Below are 27812 nucleotides of genomic sequence, written 5' to 3' on the forward strand. Positions count from 1 at the left end.
AGAAACTGACCCCAAATTACATACATATAGCATAACTACAACTGACACTAAAACGACTTATATTGAGATCACTGTTTAATATATTTATTAACTTTTTGGAGGATGAAAGGAAACACTGAGTTTGTTAAATCAGCTGACTCCACTAAAACTCTGATCCTGTGTGAATAACTTTTTGCATGCTAATAGTCTCATTGAGTTCACACAGTTACTCTTGGGCTTCAGTGTTTGCAAGCTCCAGACCACTGTTTTTATTCATCAAAACTAAAGTAGATTGGACAGCACAAGGGCAGATTAAAAGTTATGCACACTGACAAATATAGTTAGATTTCTTATCAATACTTACTGCCTCTGAACTAGCAGGATCCTCTGAGGAAAAAAGATCAGAAGTCCTCATGGATAATTCAATGGAGAAGTTTGCCCAATGTGCAGCAGCAGTTAAAAGACTTCTCTGAAGCCTAATCATGACATTTTCAGTTTCACTGAAAGCTGAAATATTTTTAAAAGGGATATAAAATACAGAAAATATTATAATGAGCTATCAATCAATTGACTATCTTCATATGAATGACTGTGTCTAATTTTGGTCCACTCACCACTAACACGCAGCAGAATCTGAGAAGGTTCAGAGCTGGCAATCTGGGCCGTCTCTCTTAGCCTGTCCATTAAGACAAGAACAAGGGGAAGCACAATTATATTGAAGGGCAGTAAGTTTAAAGCCAATAAAAAGTTAAATAATTATTTATGCAATATATATTCAACCTATGAAACTCACTGCTACAAAAGATCATTGAGATACAGTACTGTAGTTGAGTTTTTTCTTCAGACCAAAAAAGTTTTTATTACCATAGAAGATACTGACAGTTTACATAATCTTACATCCAAGTTTATATTGCATATAATTTATACACACATGGTATCTTGGCTAATGCAGAAGTATCATCCACACAGCTCCCTGAACTTACAAAGAGAATTTCAAAATCCTGTTCCTGCTCATTGCCTGACCTTGACCATTCCATAACATATTATTTACAGAGACCAAGAGGGCATTTACTGGAAGTCTATTTGCAAATCTATTCCCAGATTTCTTGAAGCAGGAAATACACTTAGGATCATATTACACAGTGTTATTTTGTGAACAGATTCAAAAATATTTTTGCTTTATGCTTCAAAATCAGGAAGGTAGTGTATTGCCTCACATGCCAGAAACACGTTCTTTCTGCCAAAATGGTAGGTAACAAAGGGTGGACCTTGCATTTTCCTGTGCAGACACTGGTACTGCTGGATTCTAACAGATATCTGTTTTCTTTGTTCCCAAAGCCCTTTTAGGAGAAGTAGCTGGATCTCAAATCAGATAGAGCTCTGAATAATAAAAAAGGGAACCTCTGTTGCATTACACTGACTAATTGCATTGCTTTGTTTTGTTCCATAGATCACCCTGTGAGTGGAATGAATAGGTCTGAATGCAAAATACTGGAAGTTTTTCTGCCTCCTTGTAACCCAAGCAGATTCAAAAGCATCTTCATAGCATATAGCCAAGTGTTATGCTTAGCTACACAAATTTTCAGTTCACTAGAATACATTTTACAATGCTATCAAACTCACCACCACTTTCTTCCTTCAGAAGCCTGAACTAGTGCTGTTCTGCCCTACTCACTGGGCATTAAAACCAACTGGATTAGGTGCAGACTGTCATTATATAACTGGCAAAGGGAAATGAAGTGTTCACGGTTGGATTTAATAACGAATTGGATCGTTTTCTGAGCACTAACATTTATAGTTATTGCAAGCGTACAATCAAATCTCATGCTAAAGAGCCTAATCTGACCATGACAGAGGTCAGGAAGGAATTTCTCCCCTTCTCTGTGTACAAACACTGCATGACTAACTAGGTGCATTATAGAGGTCATCAGTAAATAAGGTTTGCAGTCACCTAAAGCAGCGGTTCTCAACTAGGGGGTTGCGAGCAGGTTCCAGGGGGTCTGCCAAGGAGGACTGGCATTAGACTTGCTGGGACCAAGGGCAGAAAGCTAGAGCCAGAGCCCCACAACTGAAGCCCTAGCCCCAAGCTGTGGTGGGGCTGAGCCAAGCCCTGCCACACTGGGGCTGAAAAACAGTTGTTGTGGCACAAGTGGACTGCGGAGTTTTTATAGCATGTTGGTGGGAGGGCTCAGAAAGAAAATGGTTAAGAACCCCTGCCCTAAAGGGTAGTGTATTGACGATTGATCTGATCTAATACTGTAAATTTCATGTATAGTACTATTATTAAGCAGGATTCAGTATCCCAGAAATCATCTGCAATTCATAAATTCCTCTGTATTTCTCCCTCATGGACTACTGAAATATTTTGTGATGTAAAGGATGTAAAATATACACACTGGCACAGTTGTAGAACTAGCTGCACTTCTGTCCCCTTTGTGGTCTGAGTGCATCTCTCAAGTGTCAGGCCTCATGCCTGTATCTGTCCTGGGTAGAATTCCACAGTTCTTCCACTCTTAGAACAGGCCCTGGGCTGCAGCACCCTGTGTGTAAACTTCACGTACCCAGCCAGTCCAAGTCTGACTACATTCATACACCTGCGGTTCTTCCCTTTCGAAGTCTGTGACCAGTGGTATATGGTGATCAGACATCCTTCTTACACCAGGGCATTGTTTATTTGAACAGTAGGAACAAAACATTTCAAAAAGAAAGATTTTAAGTCTACATGCATGTTTATCTCACCTAAAGGCTTACCATCTCCAGATATTAACCTACATAGATCTATCTTTTTCAGACTACCCCAGCAGGCACCTCTGTCTCAATCTGGTTACCCCAAACAGCTCCACCTTCTCTTGAAAGAGAGACCTTTTTAAAGCTACTACAGTCCTTCTGTGTTCCTAAGCTTTAGCTCTTCTACATAAAAACAGTCCTACAGGCTCAGCAGGATAGTGAACCACAGTCCCCAGAGCCAATGGTTCTGCCATCGTCCCTTAACAGCCCTCTAATGTTTGCTGGATGGTGGCTCATCTTGAGCCATTCTTTCTTTTCCAGCTTCTTTTTTCCAACAGTCCTCATATTAAACTAAATCTAAAGATTCATACAGTAAACCTCACAACAACAAGATCAGCCCGCAGTATTCCAAAACTATTACAGAACATCTACACTTCTGTAATATACACTCTTAAAACATTAAAGGCCTAATGTATGCTTCAGTACAGCCTCCTTTCGCATGCAAACACACCAAACAAACACTTTTAGATCACTATCGCCTGCATGATAAAGCAAGGTGGTTTACATGCACAAAATCCATTTGGACAAATACATTTTGTGAATGAGAAGTCTATTACCTGTGTGTGCAAGGAATGGAATCTATCCTCAGTGGTACAAAATGTGTGCATGTGTACAGGCTGCCTTTTAAAAATCTAACCCAAAAAGGTTTAAAAATGGTAAAAGACCTTTAACAACAACTTTTGTTCCTGATATGAAACTCAGTCTAATGGTAAATACATTAAAAAAAATCTGAACTTACCCTAAGCAAGTTCAGCTTTGAATAATTAAAAAGATCAACTCTTCAGAACTTGATTTATCCAACAACAAATTTTGGAGACTATAAAATTTTTTTAAAACTTCCTCTATGAATAATTGTTGAAAAGAAAAATAAGCAGGCCATAGTTATTGATGGATAAAACAAAATGCCATGCATTATTTACTTGAAAACACATGATGGGGCCATAAAGAACTTGTTTTGTAAACTACCGTGAAATGCCAAAGTCAGAACTGAACTGGAAAAGTTGTAAAAGAAAATATACACAATTTTGTCCAAATTCATTCCATTCCATTGCAAAGGCATCTATTAGTGATTATGAGTCTGTGTGGTCTGTTGTAAAAGCTTTATACAGGTTATAGCCAATATTCTTCAAATATGACATAACTTAAAATAACTGGTTGCTAAACAAATATTTGATGCATGAGAAACAGCTGTAAGAAAAAGAAAATCTCAGATTGCTTTGTACACTAACAGTTCAATAAGTCCAAAACACTTCCTGCTTCCATTTCAATTATAAGAAACCCTAAGGGGACAGAGTCAGAGATGATACAAAATTGTGGTGTAAGTTGTACAATGGTAAATAGAGGATAAATGTGTGGAATTTACAGGTTGTACAAGGCAAGTGGTTAATAGAAGGGTGAAAACAAATCAAGCCATGAGCTCTCACCTTTATCTTAGATTTTCTCACACCATCCTTGTGTCTGTTTTTCAACACACCCTTGACTTATAAATTATCCTTGTTTCAGTGCCCTGGAAGGTTATCTACCTTGTTACATAAGACACACTTACTCCGATTTATTAGCATGTAACTTACATCACCATTTATGTTACCTCTACATTTGGTCAAAGTTGTGTGAACTGAGGTAAACATGTACTCTAAAAAGATACAAACTCACATATTACAGCCTCTGATCATCTTGTATAAATATGTAGAGGGAATTTTTTTATTTAGACAACTAATCTTTTTCCTACTATCAGACATTAGACATTAAACAGATTTCCTTGTTATCTCCACCAAATGAGCAGAGTATAGGTACCTTCAGAACCTGCTGCTACAGAATGCTCCCTCAGTTCTCAAGGACCACTCATTGGCAACCAGATTTTAAGTGAGTATATTTGTCTCAGTCTTGTGGAAGGCGCAAATGCCTTTGCTTTGATGTACGAAAGAGGCCTTCCCTAACCCAGACCCAGACCAGTGAATGAGCTCAGCATTCAAGCTTTGTATTTCTCAAATCAAAACACTTTGTTAATTTAGAATCAAGGTTGCTCAAGTGCAAATGTTACCTTTGTGATCTCTAAAAATCTAAGAAATCAGCACTGCAAGTCCTCCTTCTTCCCACTTCACAGTATAGGTTCTCTATCCTTGTCATACTCACCCATAACCATCCACTACTAACAATGTACATACCTTCTCTGCCATACTTGGGAGCAAGTGAATAGCCTTAACTCTGATGATGATGGTAAAGAGAGCAGGGGCAGGGGAAGAGCACAGTAGCTTATAGTGGTCAAGGGCCAAACAGGATGCTAGGGTAGAGGTGAGCCTAGTGGCATCAGTGATTGTAGGGCTTCCCAGTGTTGGTGATTTAGAGCCTTTGGTGTACTAGGTAGCTGCACTATGGGGAACCCTTGATGCACCAGTATCCTGGAATAGGACACCAGGGTCCCTGCAAAGCCTTGATTCCCCACCATTCTAGGGTCTCCCTTACACAAAATCCTCTTCCCATCAGACCATCCCTGCTCAATCTCCCTTCCTGTCCAAAACCTTCCTCAACCCCTAATGCCCTTATTGGCCTTGACTTCCTTCACCTGCTTGGCTTTGCAGAGCCCATCTCCTTAGCTGCTGCAGCCCATCCTGCCTCCAAGGGTGTCTGTGCAGAGTGGAGCAGGTGAAGCAAGAAGGTAGCATCAGGAAACACCCGACATAGTTCAAATCACTTATGCCAGATAAGGGGAATCACTTTTTGTATTTAATTTTTAAAGTGGCCTATATCGAGATGTTATCAGAGTATGCATGTGAGAGAGAAGGTTGGAGTTTGTAGGAGTGTGGCTGTTTAGCTAGAGGAAATCAAAGGGAACATGAGCCAAACATCAAAAACATTTAAAAGGGAACATTTTAGAATAAAAACATACATGGAAGACTCCATTGTTCCCTGAAAAATTATGATGCCAATTTGGACATAAATTTAAATAAGTGATTAGGTTGTGAAAACAGAGGGACTTTAATCAAATATTCAGTCTTTACTGACACCTCCAGAAGTATAAACTTTCCATCCAGTTTGTTTAGGTAACTCCAAGGTTAGCTGAGAGGTTTGACCCTTGTAACAGATGCAAGGGATTTAGTCCACTGTATGAGTTAATAAACAAACATGCATAAAATTCAAAGATATTCTTAATGGAACACGGTAACTTTGAAGCCTAAAGGCAAAATACTGCTGTAATCTATAGCTTCTAGAATGAAGCTTTGCTTTGCCCAAAAGTAATAGAAATAAAATGGTGGAGTGTCTTCACTTAAAACAGGCATTTTCATAAACTACAATTCACCCACTTGCAATGACTGTCCCCTCATCTGTTGGAAAAAGCTTAAATGTATCTTACCTGCTCAGTTGTGATAACTGGGTTACTATCGGGTAGGCGAAGCAAGTTCCCCTTCCTCATTACTCTCTTAAAAGGATTCTGCACATAATTAAAAAGAATAGTAATATCATGATAACTGGAAATATATACAAGCCACATAATTATCCTTTACCACTGACTGATGAATTTACTGAAGTCTCACAGCAGAGTTAATAATTGGTAACTTTTCCTGATAAATGCACAAGTTCTGGCTAGGGTGGGGGAATTCCCAGGGACAGATGGGCCTTTGAGGGGGTATCAGAATGGGTAAAGGTGGAGAAGCTGGGAAGGGGAGGCAAAGTGAGAAGAGAGCAGAATAGCTCATTGTTTGGGTATGGAGTAGACCAGGATTTTCAGAGGAAGGGCTGCAGTTGGAAGAGGGGACACACTGGGGATCAGAAGGGAAGGCAGAGTGAGAAAGGGATGGAACAAAGCAATATTAGTGGGTTTTATTTGTCTGAATTCCACATGGAAAATACTTCCATTTTGCACAGTATCATTTCACATACACATATCTCACTTTAGCACGATTTTGATAAAATGACTGTTCTTGCACCAAAAAAATCCCAAAAGTGCACATTTTTACAGGTTTGGATTGTAAAAGCCATCTTTGCTTATAAAATTTCCCCCCAGGAACATGCCAGTTTGGTTTGGGGAGGGAAGTGCTATTTCTTGAGAAATTTTCGAGTTTGTAACAAAATGTTTGCAGAGATGTACTTGTGGGGGGATACAGCGGTGAGAAGAGGAGGTTTAAGAAGAGATGCAGGAAATGGGATTAGGAAGGCTACAAAGAATATATAGATTTACCCTCGCAAAATAAAAATAAAATGCTGAATAGTCCTCTGCTGTATACAAGTATTTCATGTTTGCGTGCTTCAGTTGTGCGTGAGTGGGACCTACTTGCCACAAGCCGTCTAAGTGACTTTCCACAGGATCAGAGCCATTTCTATTTAACTTCGGAAGATGCAGCTCTAACGCTCATCTATTGTTGGGTTTTTTTGGTCTATTATTTATATCTACTGTGGTCTTTGATATTAACATTAGTTTTGAGCAAGGCAATTGATCGCCTCTCCACCAGCATTTGCACTTTTGAGTCACATTCTCGTATTGAAGGATTTCTATATTCCACGGTATTTCTTCCAAGCCGCCTCTTATGCACAGGAAGACCTACCCATAAACATCTGCAAAACCACCTCATTGTTCTCTTGCTAATACCTCCTAAAGACTTTGCTGTGATGCTTACAAAAAACTCAACAAGGGTTAAGCATTGGGTGTTAATGACTGCCACTTCTCATGCTGACTAGACTTGTCTCCTTACCTGGTGCTCTCCCAGGACCAACTCTAGGCACCAGCAAAGCAAGCACGAAACTGGGGCAGCACAATTCCAGGGGCGGCATTCCAGCCACCTCCCACCTTCCCACCTTTTTTTTTTTTTTTTTTGCTTAGGCAGTTGCGCTCTCGGAGCTTGGGGGCGGCACATTTTTTGCTTGGGGCGGCAAAAAACCTAGAGTCGGCCCTGTGCTCTCCTCACCGGTTTGTTAAAGCCACCTGTTGTCTCCTATTTTATACTCAAATTTAATTTCTTCAGAGCTAAGCAAGGCCCATCTTTCTGTTATATGTCTGTACAGTGCCTGGCACAATGAGGGTCTCATCCCTGATTGGGGCTCCTATGCACTACTGCAGTACAAATAGTAATAGTAACTTTGAGAGAGGGAATCTTCCCTCCAAACCCTTGCCTTCTCTACTAACCAACGTTGGAAGCCCGCTGGTGCCAGGGTATTGACCTGATTTTCAGTGGAGCTAAATGCTCAGAACTGTGAACACCAATAGATGCTCTGCCCCTTGGGAAATCAGACCAAAAAGTATTCATAAACATGTGTTTTACTTTTTTCCCCGTTGTAACACAAGACTTTTGAATTCCTTATTTATAAACCGTAGTCCATGATTGTCCAATGCCTCTGCTATTACACTGTGGTTCATTTTTGTCTGGTTTTATCTGGTGCCGTACAGCTGTGTGTTGCCATAACTGAGCCTGCACGTCTGTTAGTGTTCCATGTTTCCTGTGTTGTTTGACTAATGGTCTGTGGCAACTCCTATTTCCTTTGGAACAAGACTGCTCCCAGATTCAGGGAAGTGTGCCGTGGATTTGCTTTCCCCTTGGCATGTGTAATTCCTCCTCTGTTTAAATGTAGGACTGTGCAGATTCCTCATTCATATGCATCACAAGCTTTGGCAGGTCTAGATTTACACTCAGCCAGACTCCTAGGGATCTCAAACACTGTAAGACACTTCAGTCAGAAGGAATGAAAACGTTAACCTAACAAAATTGTATGCAGGGTAGTTGTAGCCTGGTCAGTCACAGGATATTAGAGAGACAAGGTGGGTGAGGCGATATCTTTTACTGGAGAAGTTGGTGCAATAAAAGATATTACCTCACCCACTTGTCTCTTTAACCTACCAAGGTGTCTGTCGCTCATCAAAAGATATGAGACAATTGTAAGGGAGAAAGAGACCAGCCAGAGAGCAAGAAGAGAAGAGGAAAGGCTGTGGGAACTCTACAGAGCACCAGGGCTGGCTTCCACGAGCTGCTCTCTTACCTCCCAGCACCCGAAAGCCTTTGGGAGTGCAAACTGGGCGAGTTGAGAGCTGCCTGCCTCCCAAGCAGGCTGGGCGCTCTGGCGGTGAAGGCTGAGCAGAGGAAGGAAAGGGGGAAGAACGAGAGAACAGGAGGAGGGTTGGAGGAGAAGAGGCAAGAAAGAGGGGAAGGGTGGAAGGAGAAAGGTTCTGGGGGCAAGGAGACAGGCGGGAGGACGCCAGGAAGGAGCTCGGGCAGGAGGGAAGGAAAGGGGAGGGAGGCCGGGGGCGGGAAAAGGGGAAGGCGAGAAGTCGCCACCGGAGACTGGACGGAGCCTCCTTGGTGGTGCTCGAGCGCTTCCCGGCACTGACAGCCGGGGCAGAAGGGGCGGGGAGCCGGCCCTACCCTCGCTGTTTGTGCAGGCGCTTGCGGGCTCAGTGCGGAGCAGCCTCTGGACGCGCAGCACCTCGAGCGCCCGGCATCGCTGAGCATGCAGCGGCGAAGCGCAGCCCGGCTCGGCCCGCTCCCGCTCCCGCTCCCGCTCCTGCTCCTGCTGCCTCTGGCGTGGGCTGAGGGCCCCTCGCCGCCCCGGGCAGACGGAGAGCTGCAAGCCTCCAACCGCCTGGCCGGGCAGGCGGCCCGGGTGGCGCTGCACTACCTCAACTACCGCCTGGGGTCGCCCAGCGCGCTGCGGGCGCTGGGACGGGTCCGGAAAGCCACGCTCAAGGTAAGGGACAGCCGGGCAGCGCGGCGCGCCGAGGCGGGGAGTGTCGGGTGCCGCCCCGAGTCCTCTTGTTCCCTGGGTACCGCACCGAGCAAAGGGCAACTCCAGAGCCCGCTGGTGCCTGGTACTGCAGGAACAAAGTGCTGCGCCCCAAGCCGGGGAATGCCTGGGTACCGCACCGAGCACAGGGCAGAGCCCGGAGCCGGGGAATATCCAGGTACCGCACCGAGCAAAGGGCAGAGCCCCGAGCCAGGCAGTGCCTAGGTACTGCACCGAGCCCGAATACCACCCCCAGCAAAGGGCAGTGCCTGGAGCCTGCTGGTGCCTGGGCAATGCACAGAGCAAAGGGCAATGCCCGACCCTGGAGCCCACTTGTTCCCTGGTAACACACAGAGCAAAGGGTATGACACAGAGTCCGCTGGTGCTCAGGGCAACACAGAGAGCAAAAAGCAATGCCCCTAGCCCACTTGTTCCCTGGATAATGCACAGAGAAAAAGGCATTGCACCGAGTGTGTGGTACTGGGATAATGCACACAGCGAAGAGTAATACAGTGAGCCCACCTGCAAATAGCACATTGCACACATTTCAGACCCTGACACCTCAGCCGTTTTCATAGGGAGACGATGGAGAAAGACTTGGATTTAGTATTCTTGTGTGTCAGGGGCTGGAAGGTGTAAAAGAGACAAGCAAAGGGAGGCTGGAGGAACCATTTCCAAAGGAAAGGTGAAAGAAGGGTTGTGAGAGGGACCAATATTCCCCCCTCAAATGTGCCCACTGGTACTCCCAAGCAGCAAATCTTCTAATAAATTACGAATTACATTCCTGGCCACGGGCTCCTGAGCGAGCTGCTAGAATAGCAGCCATTTCCCAAATGGTCAGTGCTAGTCCCTGAATATGTCTAGAAGCACTTCAATAGCCAGTACATACAGAGTTCAACTATTCATCAATTCTCTGCGACCCAAGCCAGCCCAGAAGAACAAAGGCAGGCAGTCTACTACACACTTCATTAACATTAAAACAGCTCTTAAAATGCCCTGGTCCCTTGTGAAATAGTCTATTGGTCACAGCAACTGAATTCTCTTCAGATTTAGCAGACCTCATGCTAATTTTTATGCTAACACTTAATTTTGAACAAAAAAATACCTAAACTGCTTCCAAACTTATGTTTCCAAAGAATTTTCTGCTGAAAAGTACAATGGCCTCTTTTGTTGTTTCAATCTTCATCTTGCAAACATAGAATACTAAGGCTGCTAAATGAGTAACTTCACTGGCAGAAAGGGTTTACAGTGTATATGTGATTATAATAGTATCTTTTGCTATGACTGCAAGAGAGAAAAATCATCTACTTCCTTAAACTTGTACAGTTTAGATTACATTTTGGATTAAATGAACAATTTCAGTGTCCTGTAAGAGAATAAAAGGTACAGCAAAGGAGAACACCTATTGCCCTATGGCTATTAATCGTACTGAAATCAATGGTGTCTGATAGAAACAGGCATAGCCCCTGGATGTGCTTTTACATTCTAGCATGTTATGGGCTAAACAAGAAATCTAGGTCAGTGCTTCCAGCCTTAGCTCTTATTTCTCTATTTATGTTAAAAAGATATTACCTTGGTGTCAGCCTCTTCTGGAACATACATAAAATGACATTTTGCACACAACGAAAGTCCTATGCTTAAAGCTAGTGGAAGACAAGCAGAGTGACTCTTCAGTGTAACACGTTTGTGCCTTGAAAGAAATCTAAAGTCAAGGGGTGGAGATGTGGTAGGATTTTAGATCATCTGAAATTAAATTGGTGCTGTTTCTTGGCAGCTTTCAAGACTCTGTAAATAGGCTGGGACAATCCTCAAGCTATCATATAGCTCAAAACACTAACTGTCCTATGTGCCTTACATTTTTACCTCTTGATGGTGTTTCCTAGTTGCCAATCATAAAACAGACAGGCCTAAGAGAGCATGCGGACAGGTTAAAGGATCCAGCTCTGGGACTCTGTCAAAAACAAGGTTTTGAAATTGACAAAGTTTGGTCTGAGGCCACTATGTTGAGAGAAACCAGTGCTTTGAAAACACAGGTATGTTTCAGTCTCTTCGGTGGGTCATTTTTTCCTTCCTCGAGGCTGGCCACAGCCTGAATCACTTCAGGTTTAAAATTCTGCACTCACAACCCACCATATCAGGAACAACACTGAAGCAATACCCAAAAAACTGACACTCAGGAGCAGCTTTGAGTAGATTTTACAGAGAATCGCTCTAGCCCACCTGGCCAGAGAAAAGCAAATTAATAAGGAGACATGTAAACAGGGCTAAATAATCTCCATTCTAATACACTTAGTTAAATGACCTTCCTGCTTCTTTCGATAGCAATATTTGTAACAGAATTTCATATGGATACACTAAGTGTATGTTATGAAATAATTGATTTCCTACTTAAAAACCTTGAAATCTTATCTCTATTTCATTTTGTGCTCCTGGCTTAAACAAACACTTAAGTAGTTTATGTCCAAAATATAGTAGAAAAAAGTTTTATAAAACCTATGATTAGATTCCAGCCCCGCCCCATAATTTTAGAAAGTGTATTTGAATGGGAAAAGGGAAACTGACAATAAAGGTAAAACTTCCTAATCTTTTGACCAAGCAGCAGCACTTGCTCAAATTCCAGTGTCATGCATTATTAGAGCATATAGTTCTAAGGGTTGAGCTGTCTCTTCAGAAATGTATCATGATGCTGAACAGTATAATTTCCTGTGTTAGAAATCTTTACTCTAAATGAAAGACAACAGAAGAAAAGTTAACTCTTTAGGGGCTACAAAGAAACATACATTTCCTGGCCCAAGAAGAACAAGTATTTTTTAATTTTCTTACAATTATAAGAATGATGATCATTGTGTATGACTGATACTTTGTTTTAATTAAGTCTGGGCCAGAACCCACTGAAGACAGTGCAAAGATTGGGGGAAACCTGGGGCCAGTATTATGTCCCTCTCACCTTCTGTTCCCACAGCTGCTGCTGCCATTATTGCTGGCTGCTCCTTCCCAGCTGGGAGTCAGCCGTGGGAGCAGCATGACAGAGCCAGGAGTAACAGTTGCTGGCTATCCCCACAGCCCAGCAGAACACTTGACATCTCAGTTAGTTTGCAGGGATAATGACAGGGCTGGTAGGTATACGTGTGTCACACAAGGTGCATGATACTTGGCAGTCCTGTCTAGAACCTTTCTAAAGCAGTTTTTCTAGTATACTGAGAACTGAAAATCTATCATGGAAGTTGGATAAAGTTTATCCCAACCATAAGCTAGGTATCTTTCAGCCCAGACATTCAGCAGAGAAATGTCAACTTAAACAGTTAAACTATTTTCTTTCCTCTTCTGAAATCCTCCAGAGACTTCCTGGTTGGCTGACAATAACCCAGCATACATTGTTTGATGTCCTATATACTGGCGGTCTCATTTTGACCCATGGACTTGGGGTCATGTAATAATGCATTCTGGGATATCATCAGCTAACCTGGAAGTGAGAGTGAAAGTGAAGACAGTGAAAATCTTTTCCTAGAAGGCAGGAAAGTAAAAATTTTAAAAAGGCTAGTTAAAATAAAAACTTATTTCTGTGCCAGATGCTGCCCCCGTTGTGTTGATAGGGAAATCTTTCAACACATCTTTCTCTACTTAAGTCAATTTGTACTTTAGCTTTGTAGCTCACCCTTGAACATTTTCTAAATACCCATGTACCAGATGGTGTAGTTACAAATAAAGAGATTACATCCATTTCAAGAAGCATATAATTCTATATTTACATGATAACAGATATATACAAAATTATGATAGATTTTATTTCTTTCATTAATATTTATTTTAAACAAGTAAAATGAAACTACTGCAGTTTTTGTCATGAAATTTGATTGTCATACTTAAAGTTATCTCAGTAATAATAATAAAATGAAAATGTTTCTCAAGAGACAGAAAGGGATGAGGCCACCATTAAGGATAAGCATCATAGAAGGAAAAACACAGCACTTATTATATGACTTAGGACATTTCTGATAGGGAAGTTTTGGATTAACTATATAGTGGCTACTGCAAGTATTTTAACCCTCAAAGCATGCAGGCAGACTGCTGCATCTCTGCAAGGCTGCAGTGACTTTTAACGAGGCTCCCCGAGGGTTCAGAAGTCCCCCCCACTCACTGTCAATGACAGTCTAAAACCCACATTTCTTCTATTTGAAAAGTATTATAATCCCCTTGGTGGTAATTATTTCATGTTATCTGTGTTAACACAGGACCCTAAAATATTTTTTCTGCTATGCAATATATGAAAATAATTCCCTGTGTCCCTTTAAGGCTAAATTGCAAGCTGACATAGGGTCCATCTCTCCTTAGTACTGAGTGCCTCCAACAGGGTGCTCAATCCCTCACAATACTGGGTCTTGGTTTCTATGCCACAAACACTTATAACACCTTTTAAGTCGCTCATAAAACTCCAGGCAGCTACTTTGTTACTATATTAAGAATGCCTGTTCATTTAATAGCCTTTGTCATTTTGACTTGATGGTTGAGTAGATCAAAAGGACAACACATTGTTAGCTAGGGCTCAAAGTGGAAGGAAAAAGAAAAGAAAAGCAGATTATGAGGGTCCACATTCAGTCTCCCTGCCCTCCCCAAAGTGATCTGAGGCCAAACTCTCCTATTTGTAAAGATACAAGCTATTTTAAAGTTGTGTAAGTGGCTAATCCACTGTCACCTCTTATCTGAAGTATATAACCAAGTGTATATACATAGGGCAGGTGCCAGGCCCACAGCTTTGCTCTCCTAGTAAAATTTTACAAACATTTGATAGTAATAGCTGCCTGGAGGAAAAAAAAAGTATGCGTCTGTGTGTGTAAGGAGAGCCAAGTTTGGATAAGTAAAATATGTGCACATCTGCTCAAGGTTCTAACCTCTAACATGGTACAAACAACCAGAATTCTTTTCGCTGTTCACTTGGAGAGTATCACATGCAAAACAAATGTAAGATTAACTAATTGTAGTAATTTTTGCTATCATACAGTAATTACCTTTACATTTAAACACACACATCTGGTAAACAACTAGCACACTCAAATAAAATAATTAGGCACTGCAATATAGACAACCCCTTAAGTGAAAATCTGTATGACAACATCCAAATAGATTCATTTGGTTTGATTTTCTTATAATTGATATTATCAAAGAAAAATGTGCAAACATGCCAACTGATGCAAAATATTAATTTACAAACAAGACTTCAATAGATAATTCATTTGTAAACACCCTTTACCTGTATATGTTCACTAGCTCCCAAACCATTCAAACTCCCTGCTTGCAAAAAATGAAAAATACAAAAGTTGGTGGGAGGATAAGTGATTAACTAGCAAAGGAAGGAGCAGATCCTGCAAATACTTATTACCAGGCTTAGTACTTACTACTTTGAGTGGTACAATGGGACTATTCATGATAGTGTTTTTTCAGAATCTGACCCTAAAATATTTGTTTCTGTGCAACTTGAGTGCACTTTGTCCCAGGATATTCTGTGGTTAAGCAGACCACATCAGAATTAGAGCTTGTTAGTTGAAGTGTTTCTGTAAAGATCCACTGAGGAATCTTACTGAACCATTTCAGTCAGCAATCATCATCATGAAGGACTGCAATGTTAAACCACAGTGACAAGATTTGCAGATCTGAAAAATGCCACATTTCAAATGTGCAGGCTCAAACATAGGTGATGGAAGTAGGGGTGCTGCAGCGCCCCCTGGCTTGAAGTGATTTCCATCATATACAGGGTTAACAGTTTGGTTCATTGGCTTTCAGCACCCCCACTTTACAAATTGTTCCAGCACCTCTGTGTTCAAATTTTCCAGTTTTCAAAAGTCTCCTGAACCTGTGTGCTAACTGTGGTACCATTGGTTATTTCCACTCAGCAAGAATTGAATCTTTTTTGTTTCAGTCATAGCTTTTAGCAACTGAAACTTCTGATGAGATGTGAGGGTCTCTTACCTGCTAGCATCTTCAGGCATGACAGACTCAGTCTTCACTTGTAAATCAGTGTGCAACATGACAGACAACTAAGCTGTATGTAATTAAGGGAACCCCTGTAGCCTATGTTTAAAAATTCCACCTTGTCTTTCCAGCACTGATCTGAAGATGTGAGTTTCATTCTTTTGAATCTAAACTATCTTAATCTGTACTACCCTGGCTTTAGAACATTCCTTAATCTAAGATCCAAATTTTGGGATGGAATGCTGTGCCCAGTATTGTACTCCTATACCATCTTCAGACCAATGTTTTGTTTTTTCTAACTTTTCAGTAAAATACATAAGCTACATGATACACAGTCTGAATTAATTTTGGAGACTACAAACAGCCAGGCAGAATGATTCGTGAACATACTTGCATGTTTCTTCAGCACCTCTCTAAGGCCCAGATCCTGCAAAGACTTATACATGTGCTTAATCTTATGCACCGTGAGCAGAACCTGATTGAAGTCAATGAGACTACTGGTGGGTGCATAAAGTTAAGCACATACACAAGTCTTTGCAGGACTGTTGCAAAGACAGCTCTTAGGCTGTATGCACTTTCAACGTGAATCAGCCTTATGTCCATATCTAACAGTTGTTTTGGAAGGTTTGTGCTGTTTTCTTTGTCAAACATCTCCTTTTTTACTTATCTATCACATGAAAAACCATAATCAAATGGAAGTCTGGGTTACATTTTTAGAGAATATTATTTCTGATAAAGTGAAGGAAGTAGTCTTTGCACACTCTACTTTGCTACTCTGTGATAACAGCATCATCAGTAATAATTTATTATAATTCAGAGTGGACTCACACTAATTCGGCATTCAGTATAATGAGGAGGGAAGACTCGTCTGTCCAGTGGGCCCTGATCATCACTTCTTCCTGATAGAGATCCATCTGAAAGTCAGCCAAGGAAGAACTCACCTGGTTTCTAGGTCATTGGAAATGCAGCAACCATGTATGACTGTGACCTGGGAACAGAACAGACAAAGGCAGACACAAAATTGAAATTGGTTTCCATGGCCCTTCAGAATAAGCAGCAGAGTCAATGACTGTAGGTTAGCAGAAACATTTGCAGACTGGCAGGGCCTTTGCAGACTTGAAGCTGCATAGATGTCTTTGGGCCAGATAGGGTCCTTAGTAGCAATTTGTATTGTTCTGTAACAAATGCATATACATATTTGTGCTCCCCTGACTGCATCTGGTTTCCATTGCTCATAGCTGCAACTAAAATAGAACCTATTTTCATAGTAGAAGTGGTGTACTATTAAGTTTTATTTTTGATAGATTGAACAAATTGAATGGAGAAAGAACAGCAGAATTTAGTTTTACACTATCCTGATTTTTAAAGCTGGCTCAGTTGGCACAGTTTTGCTTCGAGTAGAAATGGGGCATAACTAAATTTCTGAAGCATGGAGGGAGAATCAAACATCTTTCTAAAAATATATGCACCAAATTACACCCCTTTCAATTGGTGGTAAAGCCAAGCTAGTTCAAGCTTCATGTTTAAAAAAAAAAATGTATCTTATGAACAGTTTCTGGGCATTAGCCTACCTTGCTTGTCACCATGAAAGGTTTTCCTCCTTTCCCCCCCCTGCTGCTGGTGATGGCTTATCTTAAGTGATCACTCTCCTTACAGTGTGTATGATAAACCCATTGTTTCATGTTCTCTGTGTGTGTGTATATAAATCTCTCCTCTGTTTTTTCCACCAAATGCATCCGATGAAGTGAGCTGTAGCTCACGAAAGCTTATGCTCTAATAAATTTGTTAGTCTCTAAGGTGCCACAAGTACTCCTTTTCTTTTTGCGAATACAGACTAACACGGCTGCTACTCTGAAACCTTTCTGGGCATTGGTGTTAGTAATGTAGACGGTGCCTTTCACTGTAATGCTTTATATCTAAACCTCTTAAAGAGTTAGGCGTAGTAGAGTAGTTATTGTGTAAGCAAATAAAACAGCCATTTATGGATCAGCTGCTGCTACTATTGAAGTCAATGTGAATCTTTCCATTTCCATTACTCGGAGCTGGATCAAGTCCTGTGTGCTTATTCATAGCATGGACATTATAAAAGTGGTTTTAATAAGAGCAGAAATAGTCATTAGGACACTCAGGTTATCCCTTCATCATTTCAAGTAGTACCATGCAATCTTTAATTTCAGATTGGATAGCCAAAGCAAGGCAAAAGTGACCCCAGACACCACCTCTAATAATGCATTGCTGTCTTGTCCATAACATCATACTGTAGTGCCCACACTGGATACAAGGGTAATCCACAGCGTGGGTTTCCGTGCTATCACCTGAATACTGTATTTAGCAATAAATCAGTAAATATTTTAATGATGACCTACCTATGCAACCAGAACAATATGTGCTAAAATACAATCTGAACTTCCCCTTTTATAAAGATCTTGTTTCTCTCACTTCTAGACTATCCCAGGAATTGGACATAAGTACTACCTGCAGTTCACTACAGAAGACTACAAAAGCAGTGTAAGTTTGTAATGTAAGATGGTCCTTCCTACACAAAGTACAATACTTACCCCTAAAAACACAGCTCATTTCAATGCTTTTGTGAGTGGCTCCTTCATAGGGTTTATTTTGCTCAATGCCTGAGGATAATCCAGACGAGGAGCTAATTGTCCCATCAAGCTTTTAAGTCAAACTTCCTATTGATCTCAGAATCAATGGCACAGTATGGCCCTCATTATCCAAATGTACTTCCTGTGGTGTCCACGCTCCAAAATCTGAATACTTACTTGATGAACTTGTTGAAATTATAACCCTCACTGCACTTACACTCTACTGCGGATTTATCATTACTGATTTCACCATATGCATCTGGGATTCCATTACAGGCAGATCTACAACATACAGAATGATTTTTAAAATGAATCCCTGGCTCTTCTCTGAATAAAGTCCATATTTATGATACAGGGAAAACCTGTCCAAAAGAGCTCTCTTATCAGTTAATCTCCTGTTCTGAGAGAGACTATCCCAAAGTATCCCCAAGTGTACCGTGGACAGCTCTGCTCCCCTGTACTAGAAGACCAGCTCTGTTAAGCAACTAATTTTTGTCTGTTGCTCAGGACAGGTCTTATTGTATTTTTTCTGAACACTGTTTACTTCAAGAGATGCAAAAGCAAAAACTGATAAATCATAAGCGTTTTGCCCCAATCCTCCTAACCCTATACAAATCCTATATAGTTTCACATAACATGCCTACTGTATATACTTTGCCTCAGAGATTAACACAATGGAGTTTTTTTGTTTTGTTTTTAAAACATGATGCATGCACATAAAGACATGGAGTGAAAGATAACAGCTTTGATATTTATGTTTTTAGCAAAACGTTGGGACTTGCCTTGCTACAGTGTTCTACCTGAAGAGGAAACCTCGACCTGCCGTTAATATAAACTGCACATATACCAAAGATCAGAAGCAAACCCGAGAAGATGACTACAGCTTTTACAAAAAAATGCGGCAACAAACCAAACCAATCATTGGAAATGATATTCCTGGTACATTCCCTTTCAGTCATTATTTTAAATTTTGTGCTAAACAGTTTTTGTAACCACTACAAAAATCAAGCAAATATGCACAAACTTCTTTTAAAGATATTTATTTTGACAATAGCAGCTTTAAAACAAAGAGATTTTAAAAAGGGGCTAACATTCCAGAAGATTTCTGAAAAAATTTGCTGGGGCTTTGCAGGATGAAGACAACTTGATGGACTAGAGATATCTGTATGATTAGACAACAATAATTCTGCGCAAAATTCTGCAATGAAAGACCCACTCTTTAGCTGCTTTTAGGGAAGTCAGAGTATTAACAAGTATCTCTTAGGCCACTGGTGTTCCCTCAACTGAGAGGAGGCACATAGGGGACAGACTAGTAGAATATTTGTATACTGGAAATAGAGTGATAATGTGTCTCAGTCATTCACCCACTCTGGATAGGCTCATCCTAACTGTCATCATGGAGATTGGGTTTCCCATTTCACTCTTCGCTGTGGGGACCCAGTGGATAATGTTGCTTGCCAAACTCAACTCCACCAGGGTCAGCCCATGCTTTTGTATTTCTATAACTACAATAAGCTTATTATCAGTTCATTACCCTCCCCATTCAATATTGCAAAACAGATTTCGAGGAAACAGTTACTTCCTGGGAATAATCCAATGTCAGTGCAAAAGTGGTTTTGGGTGTGTCTGATGTAAAAGCAGAATTATTTTTACATCACTGTCTTTTACTTCTCCTCTCAGACAGCTATGGAAATATTGAACCAGCCTTGGAGCCAGCGTGGGCTTTGGCAGTTGCTGGCAGCAGCTACCTAATGTGGGAAAAGTCAACAGAGAACTTAGGCTATTTCATGGCACAAGTCAAGAATGTGAAGCAGTGGGTAAGTGAAGCTGAAATTAAATCTGCATTACAAGGTTAAACACATCATCTCACAATAAGCAATACATAATAAACCAACAATCAGCAGCTCATAATCACTATCAAATATCAGATTCATACAAGATCTCAGTATCCAAAGTGAAAGTATTTCAATCAAAAATGACTTATTTTGTCCAAGAATTTATGCAAAAAATGTTAGTACAAAGTGTGAGCCAAATCCTGCTTGCCTTACTTATGCAAATACCTCCATTGATTTCCGTAAGACTAAACATGAGAGGATTTGACCCCGTGTTACTGTAATATGCTGACTTTATACTAACTCATTCCAGTTGTCTTTTGGCCTTTTAGCTAATCTTAAGTATAATGCCAGTTGAATATTTGACCTGCCCTCTCTTAGGGGACTATATCTTGTATCTGGAGGGTATGAAATCTGTGATCTAATAGTTTTTTTCCATTTCTAATTTCTATGATCAATATGCACAATGTGTTTAGTTTTTGGTCCTGGGTGTTAAGGGTCAGATTTTCAGAAGAAAAGGCTATGGGAAGGCTTCCCAAACTATGGGAAGATGAAAGATCCTTTTTTCAGTGGCACCCTCCAGTGGTTGATGAGGTAGAATTCTTGAACCTGGAGTAAGTCTTTATTGCCAAGTTAACTCAGGTGAGCAGCATCCAGCTCTGAGCATCTTGGGTTCACCTAGCCCAGTTGTGATCAGCCAAACTGCAAAGCCATATTAAATTTGTTAGTCTCTAAGGTGCAACAAGTACTCCTTTTCTTTTTATCCAAGTTACTGTGTCCTCACTGGTGCTGCACTCCGCCATGTATATCACTAGGAGTTCTTGGGGCACATCCAATGGTTCTTTGTGCTGAAGTAAGATGAGCTGCTGTGGTTCTTTCCCAGTGAATTGTGAGAGAAACTGTCATTCCTTCTGGTTACATGGGAGAAATTGTGGGAGCACACTGGAGGACCGCATTGGAGTGATTTAGCTGATGTCATCATTTCAAAGTGAGGTTACCAGCTCAAGTGAAAGCAGCATCTGAGCTTTAACCGACAGCCCCAGCAAGGACAGCTAGCTCAGGCTGAAAACACACCACCACACTTCGGTGAGAGGGTTTTTATGTGGGGTGGAAGGGAGTTAGCAGCAAGTTAACTCTCCAGTGAAGACATACCCTTCAGCATCCATGGCCACATTTAGCCATTTCAACAGGTGGTACTTGGTGCCTGCAGCTCCAGAGGCAATCCTGGCAATTACAGAACAGTAAGCCTAACTCCAGTACCAGGCAAATTGGTTGATATGATAGTAAAGAACAGAATTATCAGACACATTTATTGGGGAGAAGTCAACACAGCTTTGGTAAAGGGAAATCATGCCTCACCAATCTATTTGGAGTCTTTGAGAGGGTCAATAAACATGTGGACAAGAGTGACCCAGTGGATACAGTGTACTTGGACTTTCACAAAGCCTTTGACACCATCCCTCACTAAAGGCTCTTAAGCAAGGTAAGCAGTCACGGGATAAGAGGAAAGGTCCTCTCATGGACTGTTAACTGATTAAAAGACAGGAAACAAAGGGTAGGAATAAATGTTCAGTTTTCAGAATGGAGAGAGGTAAATAGTACTGTCCCCCAGGGATCTGTACTGGGCCCAGTGCTATTCAACATATTCGTAACTGATGTGGAAAAAGGGGTAAACAGTAAGCTGGCAAAATTTGCAGAACATACAAAATTACTCATGATAGTTAAGTCCAGAGCAGACTGTGAAGAGTTACAAGAGGATCTCACAAGATGGGATCTAAATTAGCTTTTGCCACTCAAGAAATAGATCTTGGAGTTGTGGATAGTTCTCTGAAAACATCAGCTGAACGTGCAGCAGCAGTCAAAAAAGCTAACAGAATGTTTGGAACCATTAGGAAAAGGACAGATAATGACAAAGAAAATATCATAATGCCACTATATAAATCCATGGTATGCCTTGAATACTGCATACAATTCTGGTTGCCCCATCTCAAAAGAGATATATTAGAATTGGAAAAGATACAGAGAAGAGCAACAAAAATTATTAAGTGTATGGAACAGCTTCTGTATGACAAAAGATTAAAAATACTGATCTAGTCAACTTGGAAAAGAGACAATTAAGGGGGATATGACAGGTCTATAAAATCATGAATGGATTAGCTAAAGTGAATAAGGAAGTGTTATTTACTCCTTCACATAACACAAGAACCAGGGGCCACCCAATTAAATTAATAGGCAGTAGGTTTAAAACAAACCAAAGGAAGTATTTACTTACACAACACAGTCAACCTGTGGAACTCATTGCCAGTGGATGTAGTGAAGGCCAAAACTATAATGGTGTTCAAAAAAGAATTAAATAAGTTCATGGAGGATAGGTCCATCAATAGCTATTAGCCAAGATGATCAGGGATGCAACCCCTCACTCTGGGTGTACCTAGCCTCTGACTCTCAGAAGCTGCGAGTGGATAACAGGGGATGGATCACTCGATATTTGCCTGTTCTGTTCATTCCCTCTGAAGCACCAGGCATTGGCCACTGTCAGGATAATGGACTAGATGGACTATTGCTCTGACCTAGTATGGCCATTATGATCTTATCACAAGTCACGTTTAGCATCATGTCAACTATTCATGGGTAAACAAAGAGTTGCGTTTTACATCATGTTTTTACCACAACTCTCAATGTCGTATTTCATCATGACCTCATTTGCTAGTAAAGAAAAACCTTCCTAGAGATAACTCAAGAACAATGGATCTTTGAGCTGTATAGATTTCAGGGATGGTGCAGCCCCACTGCTTTGGGAAGGTGAAGAGTCTGGGGCTCAAGGGAGAGGACAGTAGGATATCCCCTACTATATGAGAGGAAGAAAGGGCAAGGCTGAAACTCTCAAGGAGGGCTATGCTTTTGGTTAGGTGTGTGTTATATGCTGGTCTAGGAGGGGGAAAAGGAAGGGGCACAGGAGTGATGGGAAAACACACAGATCCTGTTGGGCGTGTTCCTTAGTTCAGAGCTTGGGATGAAGGAGAGTCCATCCATAGCTGTGTGAAAAGCCCACACAATGAATCAAAAAGCTACAGCATGTATTAAATATCTAACTGGCCTTACTAATGGAGCCAGGAAGAATTGCTTCTGAACATTAGTCTAATTTTGGTTGACCTCTTTCGTTGTCTTTTGTGTGCATCCAGATAACTAAAGATGATTCGATTGACTTTGACTACTCGGTTGTACTACATGAAATTCCAACACAGGTACAAAAACACATATTGTCTGAAATCTCTTTTCATCAACAAAAAAGACAATGTAGAGATAACCTTGGTTTTGTCTGCTCTCCAGGAAATGATTTCATGCCACCTCCGTGTCATTTGGACTCCTGGTCATCCCCTGAAAGTGAAGTACTTCTGCTTGTCAGAGAATCAATGGTCAGAATCTGGAGAAGGGTCTGGAACAGAATCTGGGTCTACTAATGGAATTTTCAATGAGAAAGAAGCAAATATTTAAAAACATTAATGTTGGCTTTTATATAAAGATTTGAAATGGAAAAAAACTTGCATTAATAGTTCCAATTGGTATTGTGATAACTCTTCTACACAAACTGTATTGCAATGAATTCAAAGCCTTTTAACTAGTCAACCTTCACCAAAAATAAATCTCTGTAGAATTTTTTAAATGAAAGAAATCACACATTATATCTGTCTATCTACCTAAAAATGTTCTTATGAAATAAATATATACACACACACCGCTGATTTTATTTCACTAAGTTACTTAGTTGTAACTCAGAATGTGAACAAAGTTAATATATTTGGATGAAAGTCTTGAGAAAAGTGTTAATTTTCCATCTCCATAAGAAAAATATTTGTCTACTAATTTTTAAAATTTTTGAACAGAAATGATGTTAGCTTTTAACTTATATCTACAGTAAAATAAATACCATTACATTGTGAGGAAGTTGTGTTTTATTTTTGCATGACACTGCTGATTCATTCCTTATCCTCAGCAACTCCAAGCAATCTCCATTGTGGGCATTGGTTCCAAATCCATGGCCATTACAGGCTGCAGACCAGCCTAGGCAGCACTTCTGGAAAGAGCAACAGGCAAGGCAGAGAAAACATTCTCTATCACAAACTAAACTAAACATAAGCCAAGAAGAAGAACCTGGTGTATTCCACTGTTCTATGACCTCAACATTTTTAGTGCACAAGCTACTCCTTGACACAAAATTGTGCTCCATTATCTAAGCTTTCATTTAAAAAAAAAAAGTTTCTAGCCCTCATGGTTATGAAGGCAACTGTAAAAATATGGACAGAGCAAAAATTGATGTTGTGTCATCTTCCTCAGCGTGCAGACAGCCTGGAACAATTTGCTTGGAGAAGTACAAATTTTTCAGAAGAAAAATGAGGACAAAGGCCCAGGATGGTCATTCCTAATCTATTTTTGTTTACAATATGCACAGAGTTCCTGTTATTACCTTGAACAAAGATGGATAGAACAGAAAAAGCTTTGTACAGCTGTATCCCTACAGCAGGGCTCCAGCAAACAGCTGTTTTCAAGTTACCCAGCTAGTACTCTCAGACTGTCTTTTCTACTGCTGCCTTTTTGCCCCATCCCAAACATATTAAAGTCCTTTTGTAAGAACATTCATAGTTTTTCACTCAAAATTCCTTGCCCTAAGCCATGTGTTCTAGGTTTAGGGCAAGTAGGGTGTCCTCACCTCCCACTCTTAAATCTATGCCAATCTATCTGGGATTGTCTTAATACCAAAGAAAACAGCATTTTTACTTATAACAAGTTAAAGGAATTCCTTGCAATAGGTGAAATACTGTGGTCTAAATTCTCAGCTAAATTCTCCCAGTCAAATGTTTTAATGAGAGTCATCAAGCTCAGTCTGTACGGAGAGGGGGGGTAATTTATATAACAGTATTTTAATCAGTAAGCCCAGATTCAACACAGTATTTATTTTCAAAGCTTTGCCACTTTGTTAGAACGTTTTGGTCCTTCCTGTTCTTTCTCCCTGAGAGGACAGCTGCCTCACAAACCCATAAACAGCTGAAATTCACCCACCTGATGCAATGGACTATTCATTTACTGAAAGTGTAAGAGCACTGCCTTTTTTTCCATAAAAATTGAGATTGGTGACAGATACAAAGATAGAAGTGACCCCTCAAAATTCCTGAACAAACTAATGGTTACTACTCAAACAGAAAACAATGGAGCGGTCTGGACTGTTACCTAAACTCCTTATACAGGGTGTGTTACCATGTTACAGATCCAACAAAACTTGCGCAAGACACCATCCTTTCCCCACCAGACCACCAAGAAATCTATAGGGTCTGATTCTTGTTCACTCACGTAGGTTTATATTGGTGTAATTCCACTAACATGGAGTTTCTCCAATTAACACTAGTGCGAGATCAGAATTAGGGCCTAAATTCTCTTTGAGCCTTATTCTAAGGCCACTTGTATTGACCTACCAGCTTTTGTCAGTCCCTTCAATAACTACATAACACTGTATTCCTGCAGAGGGATTTTTGACCTAAATTCAGGAAACTCTTGTGACCTTTACATTGATAAATCTGGGTCTATGTAAGCTATTTGTTTAAAAAAAAAAAAAGTGATTCTCTGATAAGAGGACAAAATGAGGGCCACAAATATATGGAAAATAAGTGACAATTACCTATTTTTTTTTACTTTCTCAAATATATCCTTATTACTTTTATGAGGGGGTTTATCTGTTTGTGGCAAAGGAAGAACATTTATTTTACTTGATTAAAAAGGAATAAGCAAAGTGTGGGGCACCTTTAAAGGCCAAATCCAGTTGATCTTGTTCACAAGAGTACTCCAGCTGAGAATAGCTGCATACAGGAGCTAGACAAGCAGGATTTGATCCTATGAGGTTTAGTGTGCATGGAGGTAGATGCATCTGTTTTGTGTCTATGTGCACCTGGCAAATCCTTGAAATTGTATTTGTTTAAAATACTTATTTAAAAATAACCATCTTCGCTATCTTTTTGTGAATGCTAATGGAAAGCACGTCACTACAGTTCTGTTCTGTGTCTGGATAACCAGAACAAGGTGCCAGGAACGTTGTCCCAAAAAGCTTTCTTGCTTTTGAGCTTCACACCCCATCCCCACCCCATAGCCTGTTAACTGAAAATCTGCAGAGAATATTGTAAGCATAACAGGAGTTGCAGTGGTCAGGGATGAACAAATGTGCATGTGAAAATCAAAGGTTTCAGAGTAGCAGCCGTGTTAGTCTGTATCCGCAAAAAGAAAAGGAGTACTTGTGGCACCTTAGAGACTAACAAATTTATTTGAGCATAAGCTTTCGTGAGCTATGATGAAGTGAGCTGTAGCTCACGAAAGCTTATGCTTAAATAGATTTGTTAGTCTCTAAGGTGCCACAAGTACTCCTTTTCTTTTTGAGAAAATCAAAGTTATTCTTTTGGTTAGGTAATAAAAACTCTAATTAAAGCACATGAACAATAGCCTGCCCAATTATAATAGCCTGGCTTTTACTCCGTGCAACCACCTGATGGGAACCAATTAAATGATTCTGAGGATCACTGTTGATGCCAATTTCAATGGTAGATAAAACTACCTTCTTGAATATGAGATTTGAGGAAGAATTAGCACAGCTTCTTTCTTTGTTTTTGCCTGTTTGTTTTTCAGTCACAAAAAGATCCCATTGGAAAGGCAGAGAACCTGATGATAGGCAAGCAAATGAAATAGTAATTAAATCCATAAAACATTACAGTTTATGAAGGATATTCACTTTAATTCTATTTAAGGCTGGTATAATCCTAAATCCCAGGCAATTTTTTTCAAATTTGCTATAGTGGGCTCCTCTGTCCTGAGCAGCGCTGGTGAGCAGCAAATTGCATTGACAGATAAATTTGGCTGGCAGATTATTTATGACTTTGGAAGATCTTAGAATTTTGTTTTGGAATCAGAATAAAATAAATATCCACGTTCACTCCCTGAAATCATATATTGCTAATGAGTGACTTACAGAAGCAAAGGGATCTGTTTGGGAACAGCCTTCCAGGACACATTTTCATTCTACTGGATAAGAATTCATCCACCTGATGCCCATCAAGCTGTGTAAACTTAGTCCTCTGAATTGGGACCCTAGAAGATTCAACATTGTGGCACAATAGTCACAGTGTCATATTTTCCCAAGTAACAAAATAAAATAATTACCGTGTCATTTTAATACAAGCGCTTTAAAACAAAAAATTCAAAAGACAAATTATTATTATAATTAAACAGATTTTTTTTTTTTTTTTTTTTTTGCAAATGAATGAAATCTGTATGTGACCATTTCAGCCGTGATCGCCAGGCAACTTCTGAATGTATCGTAAAGGAAGGAGCTTTTAATAAAGTTTAGGTCCTGATACAGTCTGAATTCATCTATTCACCCTGGAGGTGTTGAGTCACTGAGGTTACAGAGCTTCGCAGGAGAAAGAGTTTGTCGGAAAATTGTGAAAAGCTGCTAATTAACACTCAGGAGGAGGCAAGTCAGCTCTTGGCCTTGCCCTTTTTCACGGGAAGTTGTCCTGTTGCTTCTAGGTATTTGTGAATTAGGTCTTCTTGAATACTAGGTAAACATGGCTGGTATCTACTGTATTCCATTGTATATTCACCCTTTCCCTGAAGGGGGGAAAAAAAATCAAAGTTAGGGACACTGTAAACACACACATACATGACAGTTAGATTGCAGTGTTCTGCAAAGCAGTATGCAGTAATAACTGCCAGTAAAGCATGAAGAGCCACACAATGAAGCGTTCTGTAATGTAAGTTCAGATTTATTTCACATATATTTTTCTTGGAAAGGAGCCGAGACAAATAGTTTTATAACAACCGACTGACCATCACTGGGTTATAATTTTGTTTCCTTTTTTTTTTGGAAAAGAATGATGCTGGTGTTAATAATGACCCACTCAAC

At 40.4% G+C, this 27812-nt stretch overlaps 2 protein-coding genes and 1 long non-coding RNA gene across 4 annotated transcripts in view; 1 reads left to right on the forward strand and 2 right to left on the reverse strand.

Moving 5' to 3' along the window:
• Positions 1-238: 238 nt before the first annotated feature.
• Positions 239-8040, reverse strand: LOC119861018. Its single transcript, XR_005294744.2, has 3 exons — positions 6119-8040; positions 594-655; positions 239-486 (listed from the first exon to the last, which is right to left on the reverse strand). It is a non-coding gene; the product is annotated as an uncharacterized LOC119861018 (long non-coding RNA).
• Positions 8041-8842: 802 nt separating this feature from the next.
• Positions 8843-23807, forward strand: RARRES1 (retinoic acid receptor responder 1). The gene is made up of 6 exons (XM_038415352.2): positions 8843-9438; positions 17887-17949; positions 18803-18977; positions 19719-19855; positions 23053-23115; positions 23201-23807. The coding sequence occupies exons 1-6, from the start codon at positions 9202-9204 to the stop codon at positions 23363-23365; spliced, it is 840 nt and encodes a 279-aa protein (XP_038271280.1). The 5' UTR covers positions 8843-9201; the 3' UTR covers positions 23366-23807.
• The window catches only part of GFM1 (G elongation factor mitochondrial 1), a 48281-nt gene continuing 42839 nt past the window's right edge, over positions 22371-27812 (reverse strand). For both annotated transcript variants that reach the window (XM_038415351.2, XM_043491832.1), the window contains one exon: positions 22371-27517. In XM_038415351.2, the coding sequence (XP_038271279.1) occupies positions 27386-27517 (132 nt within the window). In that variant the 3' untranslated portion in view covers positions 22371-27385. The remainder of the gene's footprint in view (positions 27518-27812) is intronic.

This window comes from Dermochelys coriacea, chromosome 9, assembly GCF_009764565.3.
Source record: "Dermochelys coriacea isolate rDerCor1 chromosome 9, rDerCor1.pri.v4, whole genome shotgun sequence".
NCBI lineage: Eukaryota > Metazoa > Chordata > Testudines > Dermochelyidae > Dermochelys > Dermochelys coriacea.